Raw genomic sequence first — 25,323 nt, 5'->3', positions numbered from 1 at the left:
TGATGTTTTTTCATAACGAAATGCAAATTTCTATCGTGGAAAAGTCTTCACCCTTTTCTTTTGTTGATGGGGGAAAGCGGTACGAAAACCAGCCGCGCGGGCGACACTAATGGCTGCTTCAATTTTCTCCTCTCCGCCGTCTGGTGGTGTTTCGAGGCTCCGGCAGAAGGCGGTCCTCTATTCCGGCCAGTCTGGCGTCCTGCAAAGTGCCGAGGGAGTCAAGGTTTTTACTCGATACCTCCATGGTGCCTCCAAGTCTAGTCTCCTGTTCGCCGTGTCCGGGCACCAGAATCAGAAATGAAAGCCATAAAAGCCTATCCATCACCATGCATCCATCACATATTTAGAAAACTTTCTGTTTCCCCAGCCCGTACCAAAACCTGGCAGGGAGGTCAGGGTCCCCCGTGACTTACTGCACAGAATACCCGGTAAGCGACGAGGTCGTCACGTCCCGAGGCCGAATATGTGTTTAATAATTTGACCTCGTTAAAATAAGCAAAGTAATTTTGTTAAATTGACGACATTAAAAGCAGACGTATAAAAACGTGCCAACGAAGGTCATTAAATTCATATTAACATGATTGTTAAAGTTGTATTTTTTAATTTGCTAGTCGTAGTTATGAAATAAAATAAGTGTTGATATTAAGCAGGCATAACATAAGATCTCCTTTGATCGAAAATGTCCAATATTATTCGCCTAAAATTTGGCCGAAATGGAATAAAAGTGATCTTTATTTGACAGAAAAGGGCGAATTTGTTGAAGAATATTTTATAAATGGCCATTTATGGAGGAGCTTTTTGAGGACGGTTGTGCCCATAAAAATTCTTTACATATTTATGCAAATACCGATCAAAGACGTCGTGAATCTGCGAAAGATTTTGTTTGTGGCAGTATTGAAAATTGCAACATAGATTTTTTAAATAGATACATAGATTGGAATGGTTCTGAAATTTACACAGGAACTTATTTTTAAGGAAATAGAAAATAAGTTAAGGAATTTTGATCTGATACAATCATATATGGAAATAAAAGACGTATTGGATATAGAAAATTTTATAGGGTGCCAAAATGGAAAACCGGTGTCACTTTGATAAGGAAGATGATGAAACTTATAACGATGATGGGGAGATGCCGCACATCATTGGTCCTTTGTCAATAACACTTAATATAATTTAATCAATTCCTATGAGTTACTATGATGGACATGCAATGAAAAACGTGGCTTGGGGAAGAATTAAGGATTCTGAACAGTGGACGTCATTAAACTGCAAAAGCAAAAAAAAAAATATTTTGCTTGATGGCCATGATGCAAATTTATATTCTGTCGTAGCAGCACTGGCCGTTGAGGATTTTCTATTGCCAGAGCAATATGAAATCATACCAATAGGCGGGAAGTTAGTGTTCCAGAGATGGCACGACGCTACACAGGATAGAGATCTGTTTAAATTGGATTTTGTATATTTAACCGTAGATCAGATAAGAGATGGGTCCAAACTATCAGCTAGTAATCCGCCTCGACGGGTGCAGCTTGTCATAAAAGATTGTAGACTTAGATGGGTTCTGTTCTTGGGAAGAGTTTGTTAAATTATTAAATAAGTATAAAGCATATTGGTCTAGTTATAATCTCAAAATTCTTTTGACATTGAAAAAAATAATATGTCCGTCCGTGCATAGTTTGATTATTTAAATAAAAATTACTATCAAATAGTCTCTAAAATTATTTAAAATTTACATATTTTTTTTGCCACAAGGTAAAGAGTTCAATTTTACTTAAAAATATTTATTTATGTCAATGGTGACAAACGAGCAGACCGACTATTTGATCCGAAAAGTTACCGTCGCCCAAGGACGTCTGCAACATGTTGCGGATGCGTTGATGACCTTGATAGTGGAAGAGAGATGGGAACAGGGAACGGGCAACCGTCTCACTCACTCATCGGAAGAAACTCAGACAATCTTCTGTGAGAGGGTGGTACTTCCCCGGTCGAGCCGCCCCGTGTTCGTGCTGCAGTACCTCGATCACAGTTAGTCTCCACCAACTTAAATTGTTTTTAATTTATTTAACTTTGATACTCAAGAAGCTCCTTAGCTTCTCGGCTTACTTCGAGGCACATCCTAAACAGGCAAAATAATACGTTCTTTCATCTGTTCAATTGTACGTTCAGGAATGGGTTATATTTATTAAATTTGATTTTTTTCTAAATATCATTTTCATATCAAAAAAGTTATATTTTTGATTTTTTCCTAATATAAGTGGCGAAACTGACTTCGTTTAAAGCCAACGGATTTCTCAGGTAACGAAAAACTAAACGTGAAAGATCATACAACAGCAATTCAGACCATAGAAGTGAATTTTATTTTTTTTATAAATTAAACAACTGTCAATGTATATTAAGCGAAAATTATTTTCGACTCAGCTATCTTAAAAATAACACGACCTTTAAATTAAATTAACACACTTTCAATTTAAATGTGTTTCGTTGAAAACTTGTTAGGTCATAAATGTATATACGGCGGAAGTACAAAACGTAGCAGTGTTTCCTTTAATAATAGCATTTACCATCACACTCAGTGGCTTAAAAGAATTTGACTCATTATTAGTCGTGGTGGCCTGGAGGTTAAGGCCCGCCTCTCACACGTGAGGGCGCGGGTTCGAAACCCGGCAAGTACCAATGTGATCTTTGCCGACTCATATGTATGTATGTACTTTCTAAGAATATTTTGACACCACTGACGGACGGTGAAGGAAAACATCGTGAGGAAACCTGGTCCTATAATTTCAAATTATAAGATTGAAATCGCCAACCCGTCTTGAGCAAGCGTGGTGATTAATGCTCTAACCGTCTTCATGTGAGAAGAGGCCTTTGCTCAGCAGTGGGCTCCGATAGGCTGATGATGATGATGATGATGAATTATTGCTTCCACAGAAATAACTAGATAAAGGCGAAATATACTATATGCGTTTTGAAAGAGAAATCTAATCTACTTAATACAGAAATTTACTCTGTGATTATTATAAGTAGGTCAGTTATATGTACAGAGACATCTAGCGGACGGTAGAGACAACCTATGTTGTGTATGACAGTATATTATGTTAAGTGAAAACCTCAAGCAACGAACAACGTAATGAAATTAAGATTTTTACTAAGTATTTTCTAAATGAATAAGATTATAGCCTAACTCTTGTTATTGAATACAATAAAGAAGAAACGAGCCACGGGAACTAACTAGATATTTTTTTATGTTAGCTGGTTTCAAGTCTATTTCCAGTGCATTAAATATATATTAAAATGAATAACTATTAGTTGATATTAATTTTATTATATCATTTTACTTACAAGTCCTGAAAAACGTGTCTTCTGAAAATTCTCTTGTTAATCACTCGTTTGGCGGTAGTTTATTGGAAGCGCTACTAGATGTCGCTACAAAATTAATCGCAATGTCTAAATTTTATGCTCTCTAAGTTTGCCTCCTTCGTTGTCAGTTAGCTTCGTCTTAAGTCTTTTTCCAAAAGTTAAATATTAATACTGTGGTGTGATTAAGGAAACGTTACTCCGTATTTTTGTATATTGTTTTGGATATGAGAAATATAAAAAAATATCTGCCGGTGCTAAGTAAGATAAAGGGACGTGTGTGCGATCAGGTAGATTTTATGAAGAACCCATTGTAGAGGCAAGCCAGCTCACTAGCTTGTATTTGAATTATTTTTCTAATATAATATATTCTTCTTATTTATTAGTTTAATTTATGGACAACTTTATTTAATATATAGTAATTTTAAATCTGTTTAAATCTGAACTATAATAAATAGAATGACTGAGGTTGGGAGTTTGAAAATAATGAAATTTATGTCATGGCTAGGGCAAATTTCTTAGAAATGTTAGACTATTTAGATTAAGCAATACTCTATCTACCCTTTCCCCTTATATTGTTTAAGTCCAACTTATTTTTTCCCAGTTTCTACCTTAGCTAACACCAGGTATTGTTAAACGGACAGAAAATTAGGAAATACTATGATTTTCGTCTTCCTAGTTTCTTTATTAAAATTTCCAAATTGAAATACTATTAAGTTTTATGTATTACTTCAATTAAATGTAATTTTTTTGTATTAATTATATTATCAGACATTGAAGGGTCGCATATTCCATGCATAATGGCATAACTGTGCTACGAAAAGCCATATACCATGTACCTAATACTGACCTTATAGCATAATGTTTGTTTTTGCATAAAAAAATTAAAATATAATAACTTTTGAAACATATATATATATATATATTCGTTTAAAAAGCCACTAGTTTCTGTGTATTCACTGTGAGTGCGTCATAGATACGTATTTTCTAAGTACTTTTTAATTCGCACCTTAATCCATGATTGGTCGCCAGCATTGCTAAAATTCTATCTCAATGCGTTCCAGATGACTCTCCCAGATCAGAGTAATTTAGTAAGATGGGGTAAAGGTACCGAAAAGACTTGCTATATCTGTGGGAAGGCAGTTGGAACTGCTAGGCATTTGTTAGTGGGATGTAAGGTACTCCTGGATAGCGGTCAACAGTCGCGTCGTCACGATAGGGTTCTGGAAATCATACGTGATGCGGTTAGTCTTTCGGTAGCCAGAGCGCAAAAGGAAATAACCACAAACGAGCGATCAGTGGGTATTGTGGGAGGGCACTAGGGCTGTAAGATCAAAAGTCAAGCCTTACTCCATCCTTAAAGCGGCTACGGATTGTACTATAATGATGGAAACGTATGAAAAACAATACAAAATCCCCGAGGATATTTGTGCGTCGGCCTCCAGACCAGACATATTTATGTATTCGCAAATTTTCAAGCGCGTTGTGATGATAAAGCTTACGGTTCCTTGGGAAACCAACATCCCCAAAGACCATGCCATCAAGGTCAACAAATATTACGAGCTCACAAACGAATTCATTAGAAATAGGTTCGTCGTGGATTTATACGCGGTAGAAGTGGGAGCGAGAGGTATAGCGGCTAAATCTCTCTACAACCTGCTAAAAGACTTGGGCCTGTCCAGAATTCACATCATTTCGTTCTTGGAACGTACTTCGAAGGCAGCCCTAGTAGGTTCTTTTCAAATATGGTTAGGTAGGAAGAGCTTGGACAGTGGAGGTGAGCGTTTAACGCGCGTTAGTTAGGGGCCCCTTAAACCTACACCTGGGTCGCAAGTCCCAGCACTGTTGGAGCTCCTCTCCCTGCAACTAAGGACCCGGCACCTGCACGGTGAATCCATTGAATGCTGAGAGGTTTCGTCTTTGTCGTTTCGTATCTTTATCACGATAGTATGTTTGAGGTATAGTTTCAGTCTTGATTTTTAATGTTCAGCGTTACTTCCAGTATTTATAGTTTTCAAATACAAGTCGATACTTAAATGTTGCCATTACAAAATAACAATGGTTCAGTATTATGATTAATTTTAACCAGTCATAAAAATAATTCTAAGGGTTATAGTATATAATAATTAGTGCGGCACAGATGGCGCCACTTGCAACAATTATTTCCATTTAAATTGTAACATTGGTGAAAATATTTTCATCAAGAGAAAAGCATGGGGGATGCAATTAAGAATAAATGTGCCGGATGCTCAGAAAGGAATCACAGTTGTCAATGAAGAACAAACTCCTAATATACAAATGTATTCTTAAGCCAATCTGTTGATCTGTTGAAATTGCTGGGCAGCAGTCGTCGCCGGCCAGGGACATCCGAAACATCTCTGTTGCGGATGCCTTGCCAACTTTGGTTGTTTAGGACGAGGAAAGGGTGGGAACAGGAAAAGGCCAACCGGCTCTCTCACTCAATGGACGAAATTCAGCCATCTAAGACTAGTTCACGCCGATATTCTGTGAGAGGGTGGTACCTCCCCAATCGAGCCAGCCCATCTGCGATCTGTAATTACTTGACCACAGCTAGTCTCTACCACCAACAAAATTTCAGTGAGTCAAAGACTTAATACGTTAAAAATTTTAATGCGTTAAAGTGAAAAATGTTTTAATATACATATATAACATAAATGTTTGAAATTACAGAAATTATTATGCTCACAAAACTTTAAAAACAAAACGACAGTTTTACGTTTACGTCATTTTTCATTTTCATTTGGTTCAAAAATATTTTTTTGTTACACTTACCTAATAAAACTAAGCACTTCCTGCGAATTCTCTTACATAAATTAAATTTGATCAAAGAAAATAATCTCCTATTATTTTTAAATAGACAGAAATACTATAAAGTTGTTAAGGAATTAACACTAAACGAGATCATTCTCTTCCGCCTCAGTTTTCTTATTGTCGTAACAATATTTAAGTTGCTGTCTACACACAGACACACACATATAATATATTGTTTTATATACTTGGGTGAACTTCCGCAAATGTAATTTATATGATCAGCCATGAATTATTCAAACACGTATTTTTATACGCTTTCATTATCGATGTCAAACTTACTTGATAATTGGTTACAGCGAGTCCGAACTCAACAACTCCTCTCTATACCCAGAAGTTAGATCTGTTGATAGCAAGTTACCTGGTAAGTATCTATAATAACTACTATATATATTCTTATATAAAAATATAATATATTTTTTAATACATATGATATATATATTATTTAACAAATAATAATTCTGTAATATATGTCTGTTATATGTTTATGGAAACAAAAACGCGTCGAAAGTAATAAAAAATAATTACGAAACAATTTATATTGAAAGTAAATTAAAGTAAGTTTTTTCGGATACTCCATGACACCGTGATCTCGTCTTCGTGATCTCGGTTGCGTTAAAAAAACCGAAATGTCGGGATCATGTAGATATAAGATAATAAAAAACGCGCAGAATACGAAAAACTTAGTGTCGTTTAAATGTGTACGAACGAAAATATAGATATTATTAGATATAAGTGATCTAACATTTTTCAAGGCAGTGTTGGAGTAAGAAATGTGTCTGCTTTTAGTATACTGCCTAATGCTCCCTATAGTTGGATTTTTTTTTCCAAAGAGTGCCTTGTGATCCCGCAAATTGCAGTGCAATCATAACATAATTCCATATAAAGGACAAGCCATCACCTTCATCGTACACATGAATTCAAATTCAATTTAGGCATTTGAATTAAGACTATGAGCGGAGCGTAATACTGTGTGCGTACAAGTTATAACTCGTTCAATCATATTTTAGAGAAAATTGACAAAAAATCAATAATCAATGGTTGAGCATGTCGGATAACAGGGAATTCTGGATTAGATAGGGGTCGGGTTAACCTGGGTTAACTGTAGTCGAATATTTCGCGTGGTCGAGCGAGGCGAACGCCTGATGCCTTGACAGATTGAAGTACGGAGGGCGGCGCTCTGCCAGGTCCTAGTAGCGGAATGGCAGACGCGCTTAGCGCAACCCATGGCGATGCACGCCGCTGTAGCGGCGGTAAGGCCCATTCTGGAGGAATGGCTGAATAGGAGCCACGGAGCCCTCAGCTTTCGGCTAACGCAGGTACTTACCGGGCACGGGTGTTTCGGGAACTACCTATGTCGCATAGGCAGGGAGCTGACGGCCCTGTGCCACAATTGTGGTGACAGCCGCAACGATACGGCACTGGATACGTTGGCGGAGTGCCCAGCTTGGGCCGAGCAGCGCCGTGACTTGGTCGCGCCCGTAGGTGCTGCGGTAAATCTCTCGCTTTCGGCTGTAGTATGTGCTATGGTAGGGAGCGAATCAAGGTGGTGTGCCGTCGCCACCTTTTGCGAGTCTGTGATGCTCGCAAAGGAAGTGGCGGAAAGTTAGAGAGAGGCTGCCTCCTATCTCCCCTCCTGCAGAAGACGCAATGTGTGCCGTAGGGTGGACGAATTCCGGTCACCGTAGAGCACGGCCTGTGGACGAAAGTTACAGGAATTCTTGTCGTCCGATAACAGCTACAGGCTTCGGGGCGGCGGCGTGTGTTCCACGCGCGCCTCATAGTTGAGTCTTGTGGCCTGGTTACGGCCGCAGAGTGGATGACGGGGCCCGCCATCTGGTAGGTCAATACCTGTCGGGGGGTCGTGACGAATGCTTCGGCAATATCCACCCCCCTGCCACACGGGGACATGAGGAACACGGGTTGTTTTTAAGTCAGAAAGAGTCTGACAGTCTCCTTCGCCCTTCCCCGAAAGCGAGGGGGCTCCATGAGGATTTCCCAAACTGACACCAAAAAAAAAAAAAATCGAATATTTGAGATAATAAATGGCAAGATGTGTACAATTTAAGAAGGATCAGCGAGAGGTATAACAGCCAAATCTCTATACAACCTACTAAAAGACTTGGGCCTGTCCAGAACTAACATTAATTCATTCTTGGAACAGACTTCGAACGCAGCCCTAGTAGGTTCGTTTCAAATTAGTTTAGGTAGAAAGGAGCTTGGACGGTGGAAGTGAGCGTTTAACGCGTTAGATAGGGCCCTAAGCTACACCTGGGTCGCAAGTCCCAGGCACTGTTGAAGCTCCTCTCCCTGCAACATGGACCTGGCACCCGCACGGTGAATCCATGGAATGATGAGAAATTTCGTCTCTATTATGTCGTTATAGAGTAAAGAGATGACATTAAAATATACTTAAAAAATTCGTTATTTCAAATGAATTCTTTGATGAGGCTGTTGCTATAAGCCATAACAGTTATGGAAATCGCAAGATACCTATTTAACGTATATATTTTTTATATCAGGTTTTTATTGATACAATACAAATTATCTGCTCGAGTTGTTACTATAAGGAAGCATTAAAATATTTCAGTAAACGCGAAAGGCATATGAAAAATGCAGTGATTTTCGTACGCATGAAGCGTTTAAACAAAACAATATTTAATTATACCACTGAATATATTAATAAATCTTTATTTTAATTAATTAATTTTAATTTATTACAATTACAGCTGTTGTCAATAAGAAGTCACACGGTCATTGCAATGAACTGACTGTTACTTTGTATGCTTTGAAATTAATTCATACACACACACACACACGCACACAAACACACACGCACACACACACACATATATATATATATATATATATATATAATATATATATTTGATAGATACTTCTTGTTTAATAAAGTTACTAATTTATTCCTATTTCCAGTCAACCCTTTTACCAAGATTCAAGATACCAAAGATTTAAATGCCATTATTATTCGTCAATATTTAAAAAAACGTATCTAATTTTTCTTTCAGTATTTATATATATATATATATATATATATATATATTGTTAAAAGTATTTTATTTATTTATATATAGCTGTCTGTATTTGATTAATTTATTGAAATGAACAAAATCAAATAAAATATCTTATATTTTCGCGTGTGCACATTTAAACGAAGCTAAGTTTTTCGGATACTTAGCGTTTTTTATTATTTTATATCAACATGATCTCGACGTTTCGGTTCCTTTCCAGCAGCCGTGATCACGGAGACGAGACGACTTGCATTTTCATGTACTTCCATGAACACGTGGAAAAAAAATGCTATGTGTCCGAAAAACTAAGTTTCTTTTAAAGCCATACTCATGGCTACTATTCCTCGTTCATGAACTCATTCTTAAGCTGCTGTATAAACTGTTAATATTCTTATATGTAAATCTAAATTATTACACTTCAATAGTAACGCGTCAATATTTCTAAAAATATTTCTAAAGCATCATTGACATTCGGAATATTTAAGTCAATTTACAAAAAAAAAAAACAGCAGACATTTATATAACGCAAATATTTTATTAAACACCCACACAGCTAAATGCATACAATAAAACAGAATTACCATAAAACAAATATATTAATTATTATAATTTCTTCATAAAAAATTCACTTCGTTACATCGAAACAATCAAAATTAAGTGTTATTTTTAATCATATATTATAAATTATGTTACAAACAGGCGATTGCATATTCGCTACGTTTAATTAATTAAGACTTTAAAAACGTTAAATTATATATATATATATATATATATATATATATATATATATATATATATATATGGGACGAATCAAATCAAACATATGGAAACTTTTTTGAGATCTGTGCTTAAAACAAACCTGGCTGGATTATTTTTTCAATGCAAATTTAAGAAAAAAAATGCATAATAACCAACGTCCCTATAGTATCTACGCTGCTTTTCACGTTACTAATACTACGTTTAACGTGATGTAAAACTGTTCAGTCTACGTTTGTAGTTACGATCCGAACACGGGTTAATCGTTCTGATAGCTGGTTGCACGCGATAGACATGTAGGAGTCATTATTATAGCATAATTTCGTCCCTTAATATAAGTCAAAGCAGTTAAAGAATTTATATTCTCCTTTATTGCGTTATTTTATTCTTGCTATATAATACTCAGGTTCACTATACACTGAAATAAGACAAAGGTAGGAGTGTTATAACATAACATATTATGTCTAAATATCTCGATAAAAATGGATACTGGGGAAATTATATATATATATATGATTATATCTTGTTGTCTTTCTTTAAAAAACACACAAAACATTAAGTTGTTTGAATTAAATAATAAAAAAAAAAATCTCAAACAATATTACGAGTGTCTTACAAAATAGAGAATCGAGAATAGTCCACTTAGTATCTACCAGATAAACTACATATATATTTTTTTAAATTATATTTCTTTCTTTTTGCCTTGAGCCAAAATATACTTCTGATAACTGAAGGTCGTTCATTTTGTAGACTGTCGTTGTTATAATTTCCTATACATAATTTGCAAGTGCGTTTTAAATGTTCAGAATTCATTAAATTCATGATCAAAATAATCTATAACAGTGATTTTTATTTAATTTGCCTAATTACATTATTTCGAGGTTTAATGAAAAATTCATTTGCACGAGCAAGGAACGAAGCTACGTACGAGTTGCGTTCCAGGCGCAAACACTTAACATCACGCCTTCGTTCAGCAAACTGTCACTTCGTTAGAACATTGACTACAAAACAAATACGACATCAACAGTTAAATATTCTACGTGCATCCAGAACAGTACGCTAGGAAATGAAGCAATCGTCGGCGGTAGGTGACAAATAACAAGACTAACTGACACACCTTCGTCTCGTTTGCCCGTGATCACGGTTGCTGTGAAGTAATCAGAACATTACGTGATTCCTTAAAAGGATATTGTTATGTTATTATAGATAGTGTTTTTTCTGCCAGACAGCGTTCCAGGAAAACTACAAAACTTACTTAAATGTATATAGAAACTTATAATCTTTACCTAAGACTGCACGACTGCCTCCATTTCTTGTGTGGTATCATCAATCTTCTGGTTCATACGGCCAGGAGTAGGTACCGTTCATTCTGTTGTTATATATTTTGTCATACAACGATGTTGCCCCGACGATGTTCGTTAAATTATTCATATATTAAGTTTACAATATCTCTCCTAAACATGCATGGAAGAATATGTTTTATTAAACTGGCCGGATTACTAACATTATAATCATTTTATTCTTCAAAGCCTTTTGCAATTATATTATATTATATTTCAGTTAAGAAGATTTTAATTAGAAAAAAATATCATTTAGTATGAAGAAGTGTAACTTCTTATGGTAGGGTAAGCCGCTTCGTAACGTAACACGTAACACGTAACGCGTAACGCGTATCGCCGCTGAGTCTGGTTTCCCTTTCTCTATACGGCATCAGTACTACGCGCATGAAGTAATATTCAATGTCTTCATCAACAGATTATCAATTTAATGTATAAATCATTTCAGTAGTAACCTAAACATTTTATATGTTACACATTTTCTGTATTAAATATTCAATTTAAGTTATCTTCCGTCAGGGTCAAGAGAGACTCAATTTTTCTATTTATCTGTTCTTATTCTTGTAATATTGTGTAGTTTAGGTACTAATATTATTTTTATGCATACGTAAAGTGTGTAATAAATGTTATCTAGCTCTAAGTTTTCATTATTATACATAGTTAGATCAAAGACTTTCGCGAGTTTTATTCATTGAAATGAAACTAATATTATTCGGATATACTACTTGTGCTTTACTTTTGTAACAAACTACATAATCGCGACGTTTCGGTTACTTTTCAGCAACCGTGATCACGGGCAGACGAGATGTGATGTGATTCAGTCGGGAGTAGTTTTTTACAGAAATAAAGCACTCGTAATATATCCGAATAATATTAGTTTCATTTAAATTTATACATAGTTATATTACCCGTGTTGTTTCTATATAAATACAGATAATCAAATATCTGTTAAATGTTAAATCCACACTAAGGTTTGTTATAAAGCGTTATGATATAAAAAACATCAAAGTAACGTTTGACAAAAATATTTCTAAATCCTTCAATCCGATAGTTTCTTTGTCGATCACAAAAAAAATTAAAAATATTTTATTCTGTTCCAGATCAATATTTTACAATGACGCCATCTATTGGCGTTGCTGAGTTTTACAAAAACAAAACAATATTCGTCACCGGGGGTACTGGTTTCTTGGGGAAAGTTTTGGTGGAGAAGCTGCTGCGATGCTGTCCAGATTTAAAGAGGATATATTTATTAATGCGACCAAAGAAAGGGCTGAACGTTAACGAGAGAATCGATGATTACTTCAACTGTAGGGTGAATATGTCGTATAACCATTCGTACAGGGTATTTAAAACTAAACGCCGGTTATAGCAGTACTTAAAACATATAAATTTTTTAGGTTTTCGAAATCATTCATGAGAAATCACCTAAGATTTTCGACAAGGTCACTGTAATTCCTGGAGACATTCTCCAACATAACCTTGGCATCTCTATTGAAGATTGGGAAAAATTACAGCGCGAAACTGAGATTGTGTTCCACTGTGCTGCCTGCGTTAGGTATTTGGACTTATAAACATCATGGCGGCCATACGCCTTATTATTAATTCATATAATAATGAAGAAGAACTAATGAAATTTCATATATAACAATTAATTTTCAATAAATTTCTGCTGTTGGTTTATTGATACATTAATTTAAATTAAATTCACATTCAGATTTGATATGCCTATCCGTGATGCTGTAAACTTGAACACTCTGGGCACTGACAGGGTTTTGAAGCTAGCTGATGATATGGAGAAGCTGGAGGTGAGGATTACCTTCGATATATTTATAACATTCTAAGGACTTCCGAGTTCTAAGTAAGAGTAAATTAAGGTTAGGGTGTTTTACTTTTTTCAAGTCATGATGATATAAAAATAAAGGCCGGTGCAGGCGTTCGTTACAACCTTTTTATGATGGTTTTGATCTTTCAGGTGTTCCTCCACGTGTCTACATCATACTGTCGAAGCGATTTACAAAAGTTGGGAGAGCGTCTATATCCAGCTAAGCATAGACCACAGGATATCATAGACATCGTCAAATGGATGGACGACGAGCTTCTGGCACTCATACAGCCAAAGTATTCCCCTCCCACAACACTAATATGACCGGCCTTAACTTTTATATTTATCACACAACCAGTTTATATGCCAAATATGAAAATTATTCAAAAAATTTCAGCGCCTACGTAAAATTTTTCGATAAATTTTAAATATTCCGAATTTCTAAACGTCGTTTCAACTGAAGAAACATATGAGGAAAATAATTAAAAAAAATATATAACGCCATTAACATCAAAAAGGACCAGTTAAAATATAAATTAATTCTTTTAAATTTTTCAATGAAATCAACATAATCAATCAATATAAAAATATCATTATTTTAAGATGTATACAAACAATATTTGTGCATATGCGATAATTGCATATTATAATGATGAACACGTGATTGCAATTCAAATAAATATGCATATGCAATTAGGATTGCAAATGTAATGTCAAATGACAATTTATATACATATAAGTAACTAGTTTTTGCCCGCGACTTCGTCCGCGTAAATTTGAGAATTAGTTATATATAGCTTTTACCCGTGACTTCGTCTGCATTGGATAGTTTTTTTGTATAGTAGTATGAAAAAACCTGAGCTGTACTTTTTTGTACGTATGTTTGAATTGTCCCGAGATAGGATGATGCCATACTAAGTGTGATTATCATAGGTTAGGTTAGGTTAATACATTTTAAGAAGAAGATAGGTTACTGCAATACATTTTTATATACGATGTTTTTTGTTTTTCCTTCCTTGGCTAGAAAAGTATTTTTTCCCATGGGAGTGGGTTGTTTTCCTGCGGTCAAAAGTGACTCATGTCCTTTCTTAAGTCTCAAACTATCTCCTTACCAAATTTCATTTAAATCTGTTGAGTAGTTTAGGCGTAAAAGCGAACGGCCCACCTGAATTCTCCCATGGGAATGCGTCATTTTCCCGGGGCAAAAAGTATCCTATGTCCTTTCTCGGGTATCAAAATATCTCCATAGTCTTCATACTTATGCAATCATGATATTGATACAAAATATACGTAAAAAATTATTTTTTTTTCCCCTCAAAATATCATTTGTGGCGTCTCGAAACTAAGTGAGTAATGCAAACAGATCAAGGGAAGGAAATTAAATTATTTTCGTACTTATATAACTGGTGTGTTTACCGTGAGTTGGATCGTCATACTACATACGAAGCGTTTCTCGTTTCTCAATAAACAACCTACGTTATTGCCATAACGTGATAACATTTGCTAAAAAAAAACAGTTCACTCTCCGTATGCACTATAAAGATGCAATCTAGAAGTTAGGTTATTCCATTAATGATACTAAGATATTTAGATTATTTTACAATAGCCTGCCATACTTGAATATTAAAGCTGCCTTTTAAACCTTTTTCCAGATTAATTGAGCCACAACCGAACACGTATTCTTACACGAAATCATTAAGTGAAGACCTCGTTGCTCAAAAAGCGGGGAAGTACCCCATTGTGATAGCAAGGCCATCTATTGGTAAGAAACGTATTTTTGTAATGAAATAGTTTTTGTCGTGCGCTAAATTTTGCTTAATATATATGGATGTAACCGTTAATTTATTTTCTCTATTTATATTTTATTCATCTTTTTCTATCCACCTCAATTGGAGGAAATCCCTTTTTTGCTTCACTATCTTCGTTTGGGGCAGTCTGTTTATAATTTGGATGGTTTAAAAATGCATATTCCTCTGTATTCCAAAATTTTAATGTTACCAGTGACTGCCGCCGAAAAGGAACCTCTACCAGGTTGGGTGGACAATATGAATGGACCCACGGGACTTTTAGTGGGTTGCGGAAAAGGTAGCGATTTCTTTTCTTAAATATTCTTTGGATTTTGAACTGGTAAATTTGGTCAGTTTTGCTCAAATAAATGGAAATAATTGTCAAACCGTGTAAACAGCACAATATCCATAAAAAACGTAATAGTTTAAGTCTAAAGCACGTTTTTTTTTTATTTCCAAGGCGTTATACGCACCATGCATTGTCATGCGTCGTACCAAGCAGATGCCGTTCCCGTTGATTACGTGGCGAACGCTTGCGTTCTTCTGGGATACCTCACAGCTATCGACAAGTAAGTTAATCTAACAGCCTATTTTTTTGCAAAACGATACAGATAGCTGATTATTGGCCACGACTGATCGAAACAGGTCAAAATACATCATTTATCTTGAGTACTTTAAAGTAATTTTCCATTTTTATAAATATATATACATTTATATCTCTAATTTATCTTCTTATAGACCAAAAGAGATCAGGGTTTGTAACATCACGCAATCCGACCAAAATCCTATCACATGGGACGAAGCCATTAATCTGGGTATGCTTTGCTTATACGTGTCACAACACAACTTTTAACAAAAACTTACTTGGCAATATTTAATTATTTATTTACTGTTTTTTTTTTTTTGGATTTACTCTTGTTGACAAAATAAGCATATAATATAAAATTGTATTTATATATGTGTACATACATTTGTGTGATACTGTTAAAATCTATCGAGACCTTTTTGTGAGACCGTTTGTTCGGTACTAGTCTATTTGAGGGTATCGGCGATATTTTTTATGTATTAAATCCATGTAACACGGAGTATATATATACAGGTCGTGTCCACTTGCACGAGTATCCATCCTCCGTCTGTCTGTGGTATCCCGGCGGATCGACCAAGAACTCCAAACTTCACCATATGATAGCATCGTTCTTCTTTCACCTCCTGCCAGCGTATTTCATTGATCTACTCATGCTTCTGATGGGAAAGAAGACATTGTTAGTAACTGTTCTATTGTTTGTCCATGAGATATCAATTTACTTAATAATGTCAATTAAAATTTTGCTTAATTTATAGCATGGTGAAAGTGCAAAAACGCGTGAGTTACGGCATGAATGTGCTTGAATACTACACAACAAACGAGTGGTTTTTCGAAAATGATTTCTACAAATCTCTGAAAACAAGAATATCAAAGCAGGATAACGAAGTTTTTTACACGGATTTTTCGGTAAATGAATTTAACATCAAATACATACATAAATTATTTGTCATAATTGCTAAACCGATTTTGACGAAATACCGAATCCTCTAAGCTTCGGCAATTAAATTACTATTTTCGAGAATCCGTAAAACGGCTAAAATAATTGTAATATAATGATAAAATTTGATTATTTTTTTTTATATTATCGAAATATCTAGAAATATTATAAAATACGTCTACACCGTAATTGCTAAAAAAATAATATTTTCAGACATTCAATTGGAGCGATTACATGCGGAAATACATGAAGGGAGCCAGAGAATTTTGTTGTAAAGAGGACCCTAGTACTCTACCCCAAGCGAGGAAACTTCTAAATCGGTGAGTTGTTTTGAACTGTTTTAACTTACATAAATCTCGTAGCAAGTGTTGATCAAATGTTGACAGTGAAAAAGCCATGTTGATCAAATTTTGATAGCAAATGAACAATTTTGATCAAATGTGACAACAAATTAGCCATAATGATCAAATCAATCCTATAACAAAAATTTGGCTTAACGAATCTTTTAATATACATTATAAGGTATATAGCCTTTTTATATTATATAATTTTACTTCGTAAGTACATATTTTATATATATATTCAAACCCTGGTCATAGTCACATGGAAAATATATAAATCTACTTATTATAATAAATATGTTTTTATAGTTTCTAAATTAGGAAAAAATATTTCAACTTTATAATTAAAACTAGCTATGCCCGCGACTTCGTCCGCGTGAAATAGTTATTTTCGGCATCATATTTATTTTTGCAAAAAACCTACTCGGTTTTATAAATAATTTTCTGTTATTATTTTAGACAATTTAGTTTATTTATTTATTTTAAGTTTTTAAATAACATAATTATTTAAAGTACTTCTGTGTAAATAATATTTTTAGTTTTATTTTCTTGTGGCAGAAGAACATATTGGTTTTCTCCGCAACCTGATCTTGACAACGCGACATATAGTTGGCCGTGTGAAAAGCAGTCTTGGCGTAAATCAATTCCTACGTGTTTAAATGTTTGCCCCTGTGATTTATTAATTGTAACGGCGAAAGATAGCTTTACGGGAAATTGAATTCTTTTAAAATTAAAAGGTAAATCATTTGGTATCATTGGGATGCGAGGTATAAGCACTGTTTGACCAACTGCTGGACCAGTCAAAACTATAGCAACGATCACGTTATTGCGAAGAAATTTGATTTGAAGTCGGGTCCCGTTACATAAATTTGGTGGTTTAAGATTTCTGAGTAAAATTATTGGGGCACCTATTTTTAACTTGAGGGAATATGGGGGAAGACCACTGGGGTTCAAAGAATTAAGAAACTCCTGTGGGTAATGGACCGCATCTTCCTGATCCATTACATTATCAATAGATGTGTAGGTAACTATGTCTCCTGGAAGTTTACTTAAAATTAAATCATTAATTTCGTCTACGCTACTGTTTCTCGCCGCCAATATTGCCTTTTGACACATCCATTGATGATCTTTATTTTCTATTTCGCTGATGTCGGGGTAAACTTTCGAAATTAAGTCCTCAATGTTACTCACTCTTTCTCCTAAATCACGATCAATTTCAATTCTATTTTCAAAATGAGGTACTTTCCCGTCTCCTATTAAAAGTAACTTTGAAGGAAAAATTATATTACCTCCACCCAAATGTGCTCTCATATTTGTAGTTAATTTTAGGATGTTTACAAACTTCCATAATGGGGAACTTTTAAGGCAAGACTTTACAATGTCTGCTCTAGTTCCTCTTACTATTACTGGTAAAGTTTGTCGAAAGTCCCCAGCAAACATGACAGTAATCCCACCCATGATTTTATCACAGCTTCTAATATCTCTAAGAGTCCTATCTAGAGCCTCTACATGAGCTCTATGGATCATGGTACATTCGTCCCAGATCATTAAACTGACATCTTGTAAAACTTTTCCCAAAGGGCCATTTTTTCGTATAGAGCACACGCTATCTTTTTGTAAAGAAACAGTTAGGGGCAGTTTAAAAGTGGAATGAGCTGTGCGTCCACCTGCTAATAAAGTTGCAGCGATACCTGACGACGCTACTGCCAAAGCTGGCATTCCCTGAGACCTTACTTTTGCTAATATAAGATTAGTAATAAAGGTCTTGCCGGTTCCACCGGGAGCATCCAAAAAAAATACTTTTCCTTCACTAAGACGAACACTTTGCATAACACAATAATACGCGGTCACCTGGTCATTAACTAATTTTGGTTCATTTTGAGTAATATAATCATTCAATTCATTTAGATCATATGGTTTTCGCAATGCTACTTCTAACGGATCCAGATGATTAAGTGAATTAATCCTTTTTGATACAGGAAGCCCAAAATCAGTTAGTGATTTATCGCAAATCTCATGAATTTTATCTTCAATCATGATTAGTCCATCATTGTATATATCATCATTATATGCTAATGTCATATCTTGATTCTCATTACGCATTCTGTTTAGTATATCTTCACATAAAGCATAACGAAATTTATTCCATAATGCTAAAGGGTCAGATGGTTGGCAAAATATAAGGATGATGGTAAATAATTCTCTTAATTTTGTGGCTGGCTCGGACATTACAGCATCTGACATTGTATTCTGCCAATGTTCATCTCCCTCCAGTAAACCTAATTCCTTGCAAGCGCCTTGATAAGTTTGGCAAATAACACCATTCACGGTCCTTAGATGTTCAAATGACATTGGACCGCGAACATGTTGCAGTAACATTCTTAAATAAAAACATTCAGTTTGAGTCGGATGAATGTTGTAGACACGGCCTAAAGTTGTGTCTTTTTTTACACCGGGATATCCTTCAACATCTTGCCCACGTTTTCTTCTAGAAAATGAATTTCTTTCCCATACGTAATACTGGGGTACTTCGTGATATAAAAGGGTTTTTGCAAAATCGTCCCTCTTGCAAAGGTCAAAGAACGCTGTAAGTGTCGTTGATGAAGGATTATTAACACGATCTTGAAGGTTTGCATTATTATCAAAATAAACTCTTTGTCCATTTTCCAAATGAACTGCTAAATGAACTACTGCCGGAAAACGTTCATGAATAGGAAATTGGAAAATTCTCCAGATCGCTTCCGAAGAACTTATATAGCGACCATTTAGATATGTTTCTACTTCATTGTTATTACTTTGAAGCGAAAATGTGGCTTGGTCAGAGCCTTTATGAATATACTTACAGATGTACTTAATAGCTTTGACCGATTGACAAAACTCTACGTTAATGTGTTCATTGAAAATTCGTGATAGAACTGGATTATAGGGAACAACCCACCTATTATCCACGCTCATTTCTGTACCCTTGACACGAATTATTGCTGTGTTTCCACCATTATCTGGAGACCTGCGCCTGTAGGTTGGGTAACCATCATCCCGGTTTGTGTTTCAGAAATAAAATTCCTAGGGTACTTTTTAGAACAAATGTTTTCTTTCATACATGGTGACGCAGGGTTATGAAATCCGCAAGGACCATGTATCATATTTTTTATGACAATATTATGAAGAATTGGATCTTGTCGTTTGTCAGGTATTTCAGCCGATATTATTGCATCTATAGAATCTGGTTGTACTTTGATAGCCAGCCACAATAAAATGTGGGCGTGTGGTAAACCTCTTTTTTGCCATTCTACGCTGTAAACAAAGGCTCTTGAAGGCCCAAAAATATTTTTCTTCGTCAGAAGGAGTATCATATTTTTGAGTTTTAAATGAAATACTCTAGAAACCAAATCATGTCTGTCGTAAGAATGCTGATCGGGTAATAACTCAATTTTTATTTCCGGCCATTCGGAGTTACATGTAAATGTAATGAAGAGATCTGGTTTTCCAAATTTCCTGACAAATGTCATGGCATCTTGACTTTTTTCGTTCATGTATCTGGGGGATCCTGTAAATGACGACGGCAGTATAACATGCTGGCCAACATTAGAAGCGTCTATATTCGCATCATTAACCACGGCATCTCTTAAATGAATGTACTCTTCTGCTCTCAATTTTTTTGATTTCTTTTTATGAAGTCTAGCCTCTCAGAAATCATTTTAGCCGCCATATCAACACAATACTGGTTGAATAATCCCTTGAAATAATGTATGCTGTTAAAGTCATTTATTCTCAACATGAGTCTAAATGCATAGAATTGCATACATGATACAGTTTTAGATCTAGCAGCAGTATTCTGCTGTGGAATATTTATACAGTATCCGTCATTACCAAAGGGAAACAGTAAAGGATACTGAAGTGGGTCATAAGATCTATGAAGTTCAGAAACTCGTTGAAGTCCACCATCTCTCGCCGTCAACACAATATCTCGGGGACCTTTGTCTTCATCTATCAAAAGAACAGCTACTTCATCTACTATTGGCGCATTATATCGACCTCGATGCTCATTAGGAGGTTTCACATCAGCATGAATAATAAGTTTGAAGTCATTCGGTGGTCTATTTTCCAGATTGTATTTGAAACTTTGAATATACGTATTATGATCGTGAAGATATGTTTGGAGAGCGTCGATAAGATCGATTTGCAAGCTTGGATTTAAATTTGAGCGTAAGGATACCTGATCTGCATGTGAAACAAAATATATTTGCAAAAATTCGGGCTGTGCCCCTTCAGCTGGAAGTAAGTTACCGATTAAGTGATAAACTTGCCCTTGGACTTTAAAAGTGGGCATAAAGTTTCCCTCACGAATCTCTTTGGCACCAAATGAAGTCATCTGAAATAGTGTATTATATTGCCTTGAGTGATTTAAGAAATGCTTTGATGATGGATGTGAGCCTGATATCAGTTCTTTTAAAACTGTAGTTGGTTCCGGAATTATTGGTATATTTACTTTGCCACCACTACAACACAGTCCAGGAGTTTCAGTCGCCCATTTTTTTGCTTGGCATAAGTTGCATATTTTATTCATTCTGCCAATATCAATATCATTTAGCTCAGTATAGTCAAGTGTACAATCATAAGCAAACGCAGCATTTAATAAATTATGTTGCCTGCGAGTTCTATTTCTTGCTGATCGTGCATTTTGCTGTGCTAATCGATGGGATCTTTCAGTGCTCGATTCCCGATCGCGGTTAGCCAAAGTGCGGGAATTCTGTGAGGCTAAACGTTGAAAACGTTCAGCGCTTGATTCCCGTTGTCGGTTTGCCAAAGTTCGAGAACTCTGTGAGGCTAAACGTTGAGAACGTTCAGCGCTTGATTCCCGTTGTCGGTTTGCCAAAGTTCGAGAACTCTGTGAAGCTAAACGTTGAGAACGTTCAGGGCTTGATTCCCGTTGTCGGTTTGCCGAAGTTCGGAAATTTTGTGAGGCTAGACGCTGCGACCGTTCAATAATCGATTCATTAGCACGGTTTTGTTCACTGATTTCTCGTTGAGTAGCCAACCTATGCATATTTTCATCCTCTGTTTCATTGCTGCGCAAAACTCGCAGCCGCTTTGCAGTAGCAGTCTGCCGAGAAAGCTGAGATCTTTTTCTAGGCATTATAATGACGAAAAAAGAACCTAAGATATGAAAAATTAAACAAACCGTAACTCGTAATCAAGAAAAAAATAAACGTATGGTAAATAATTAGGAACCTAATTATTTTTACCTGTATTTGGTACTTACGTAAATCGGATAAAATATATGTCAAAAGAATAACCGTTAAACGATAAATGTATGCTTAAACTAAAACCTAACCTAATAAGAATATTTATGTGGATAACACCTATTTTCAAGTATTATATACAACAAAAAAAAAAGTTATAATATTGCTAAAATATTAGAAACAATACTATCCTTATAACAAAAATATTTACTATAAAGAAAACTATGACACCTACTTACTACATCAAAATTAAAAAAAATGTTGATAATTGTGAAATTATTAGAAGCAAAATATTATCCTTAAAACAAAATGAAATAGTATTTAAAAAGTATTATTACACGACGATATTATTCCGCAAAAACAAATAACGCTGCATACAACCGTTCAGAAGGGAGCCGACCGCGCGTCTGAGCCGCGCGGCATGGTACCTCGTAGAGCTACACCCCCCCCCCGCTCCCTCCGCGTCGCTCGCAAGCAACGACGCCTCTCCTATGTTTTGCACTTCATGCGGCGCGCGGGTGAACTTTATATCGGTGTTATTTTAAAATTGTAATATCTTCTAAGATATTCATTGAAATTAAGTGATGTCAAAGACAATTTTGTTCACAGTTAAATAATCTTAATCAACAACACATTTATTTGGATAAAGATTTGTATTATTACGTTGATACAATAATGCATTAATTTCGACCAAATTTTATTACTATAAAAACGGTTCTAGTGTGTTAATCTTAAAAGATAGATATATACTGTCGTGGACATTTTTTTAGATCATTTCAAGAGGAATAATTCTTTCATACATATATTTTTGGTATCTTGAATCGTTTTCGCAACGCATGCAACGAAAGCCCACAAGAATGAATAATTTACCCCGTTTTTTCCACATTTTCCATTATTTCTTCGCTCCTAATAGTGGCAGCGTGATGTTATATAGCCTAAAGCCTTCGTCGATAAATGGTCTATCCAACACAAAAAAAAAATTCAATTCTAACCAGTAGTTCCTGAGATTAGCGCGTTCAAACAAACAAACAAACAAACAAACTCTTCAGCTTTATAATAATAGTATAGATAAAAAGCTAATTTATAGTAGGACGGTTTAAAATTGACACAATTTTAATTTCTTAAACAATGTTCTTTCCTTGCAATATAGATGTTAAAATAATTTTAATTCCTATATCAATACTCACAACTAAATATTATTTAATGTAAATACTATCACTATATAACTTTATAAATGTATATTTTTACGGTAATTAATTTACAAAAAGTTGTGTGATCAAACACGAGATGGCGCTCTTAATAAAGTTTCCCGAGTGGGGATTCTGTTGCATATTTATATATAAAAGGTAAGTTATCAGTAATCCATATACGGAATTTAAAATTGTTTAATGGAATTTTGAAGTGTTATAATAATAATATTTTTATTAAATATGGTATTTTCAGAAGGTTTGAAACTCAGTTATCGATACGAGATTGTGATATAGAAGGATACCGTAACTTCATTTAAATCTGCTTACGATAAGCAATAAATACATAATAATTAAATTATTATATATCACAATATTTGAAGAGTAATTTTGGTTGTTATGTTATTTTAAATAACCTATTTTTAATTGTTTTATGTTAACAAAAATAAATTTATTCGCAAGTCAGTTGATCTGGACGCGATATTTTGTAAGCTAAACACTACAGTAATAATAATTGTCACTCATTCTTATTTATATCGAAATGTACAGGGAGATGCCTCTCGCGTTTTTTGGGCATGGATCCCGTTTCCCGGCCCTAAATAAATTGGAGATCCGATCAAAATATTCTTTTTGGCTATTGAACAAACACGTTGACTGGATAAGACATTCGCTTGCCGATATCATGTCCGTGGGGGAATAACCTGTCGCCAGTATAGCGTTCTGCTAACACCGCTCGCTTGACTGAATTAAAATAGGTTGTATATATATACTATTAAAAATATTATTTTATTTTCAGGTTGTACTGGTTGGATAAGTTCATGAAGTTCCTCTTGCTCTCTCTTTTCGCTTACTTCATGTACAACAGTGTAGCGAAGAAGATTATGCTGTAATGTTTAAAAATACGTCATATTTTCTTGTATTTTTTCATATATATATATTGTATGTCTCCTGTCAGCGACTATGATGAAATGGACAATATTTGATTTGTTTATCAGCTATAAAGAATTGATACACGAATTAAAATTGAATATTATATGTAACGAGTAGATTTGTATAAAGTTAATAAAAATGTTCTTATATATAAATGTTTACATATAACTTTATATTATATCTTAATCAGATTATTATAATTTCAGCTATTAAAATATTTTACTCGTATATACTACTACTTATGTATCTATATTGTGTATATATATGTTGTCTTTCAAAGGTGAATGTGTCTGATATATAATTTATGTATTGTTTAAAAGTCAATCTGTTAATAAAATAAGATTACAATAATAAAATCATATAAAAAATAAATTAATGTATTTCATTTAAAATTATCTTCATTATATGATTTATAATAAAATTATCAGTATTTAAATATTTTTATGACTAAAATAGCTCACCAATAGGAGCCAAGCGTATATCAAGAACACTTCTAATTCCAAGCGTAATTTTTTTTATAACCTCAAATCGAGTAAAACCAAGAAAATTAAAGATTATCGGTATAGAATTTAAATAATGGATTTTTCATAGTTTAGATTTTACCTATATCTAAAGAAATCTCTTATTCCGTCAATTTCCGGGTTAGTTACTAAAAATTTTTTGATCGATCAAGATTTTTGGATAACGTAGGGTCAGAAAACAAAAATTTTGGAACTCATTAAATGTAGAAAACATTATAATATGTACGAAAATACCGTACTTATAATAGTTATTATAATATATTAATATTTCGAAGGTTTTTAATAGTAGAAGAATTATCAGGGGAACAATTTAACTGATCTCGATCTAAAAAACTTTTTGTACTGAAACTGAAAGTTACTTCTTAAATACTTCGGGTTAGATAAATTGAGTAATACAGATAACAGTACCCTTGGCTCGAGTTTTCACCGTCACTACATACGGAGCGTTAATGGTTTTTCATTCATAACTTATCACATTGTATGAATTAGTATTGGATAACTGGAAACGCCTCGTGTGTGGTAATAATGTGTATATTTTATTGTTAAAAAAAAAATGGTAAGCTGTATACCATTAACCGAGATAATAATCTATTAACATACATCACACACAAGTCGTGATTACCAATAAAAGTGCTTCATATATTTTATTCTTTTTTTTTTT

The 25,323-nt window shown here is 34.5% G+C and overlaps 1 protein-coding gene across 1 annotated transcript; it reads left to right on the top strand.

The window, feature by feature from the left end:
* The first annotated feature begins 6,423 nt into the window (after positions 1–6,423).
* On the top strand, positions 6,424–24,368 carry LOC116776666 (putative fatty acyl-CoA reductase CG5065). The gene is made up of 13 exons (XM_032669916.2): positions 6,424–6,547; positions 12,409–12,620; positions 12,706–12,863; positions 13,023–13,113; positions 13,281–13,426; positions 14,783–14,892; positions 15,132–15,215; positions 15,378–15,486; positions 15,656–15,732; positions 16,017–16,179; positions 16,259–16,409; positions 16,654–16,760; positions 24,008–24,368. The coding sequence occupies exons 2-13, from the start codon at positions 12,423–12,425 to the stop codon at positions 24,099–24,101; spliced, it is 1,488 nt and encodes a 495-aa protein (XP_032525807.2). The 5' UTR covers positions 6,424–6,547; positions 12,409–12,422; the 3' UTR covers positions 24,102–24,368.
* The last annotated feature ends 955 nt before the right edge of the window (positions 24,369–25,323 follow it).

Source organism: Danaus plexippus, chromosome 30 (genome assembly GCF_018135715.1).
Source record: "Danaus plexippus chromosome 30, MEX_DaPlex, whole genome shotgun sequence".
Lineage (NCBI taxonomy): Eukaryota > Metazoa > Arthropoda > Insecta > Lepidoptera > Nymphalidae > Danaus > Danaus plexippus.
This window is presented reverse-complemented; position numbering and strand designations above follow the sequence as displayed.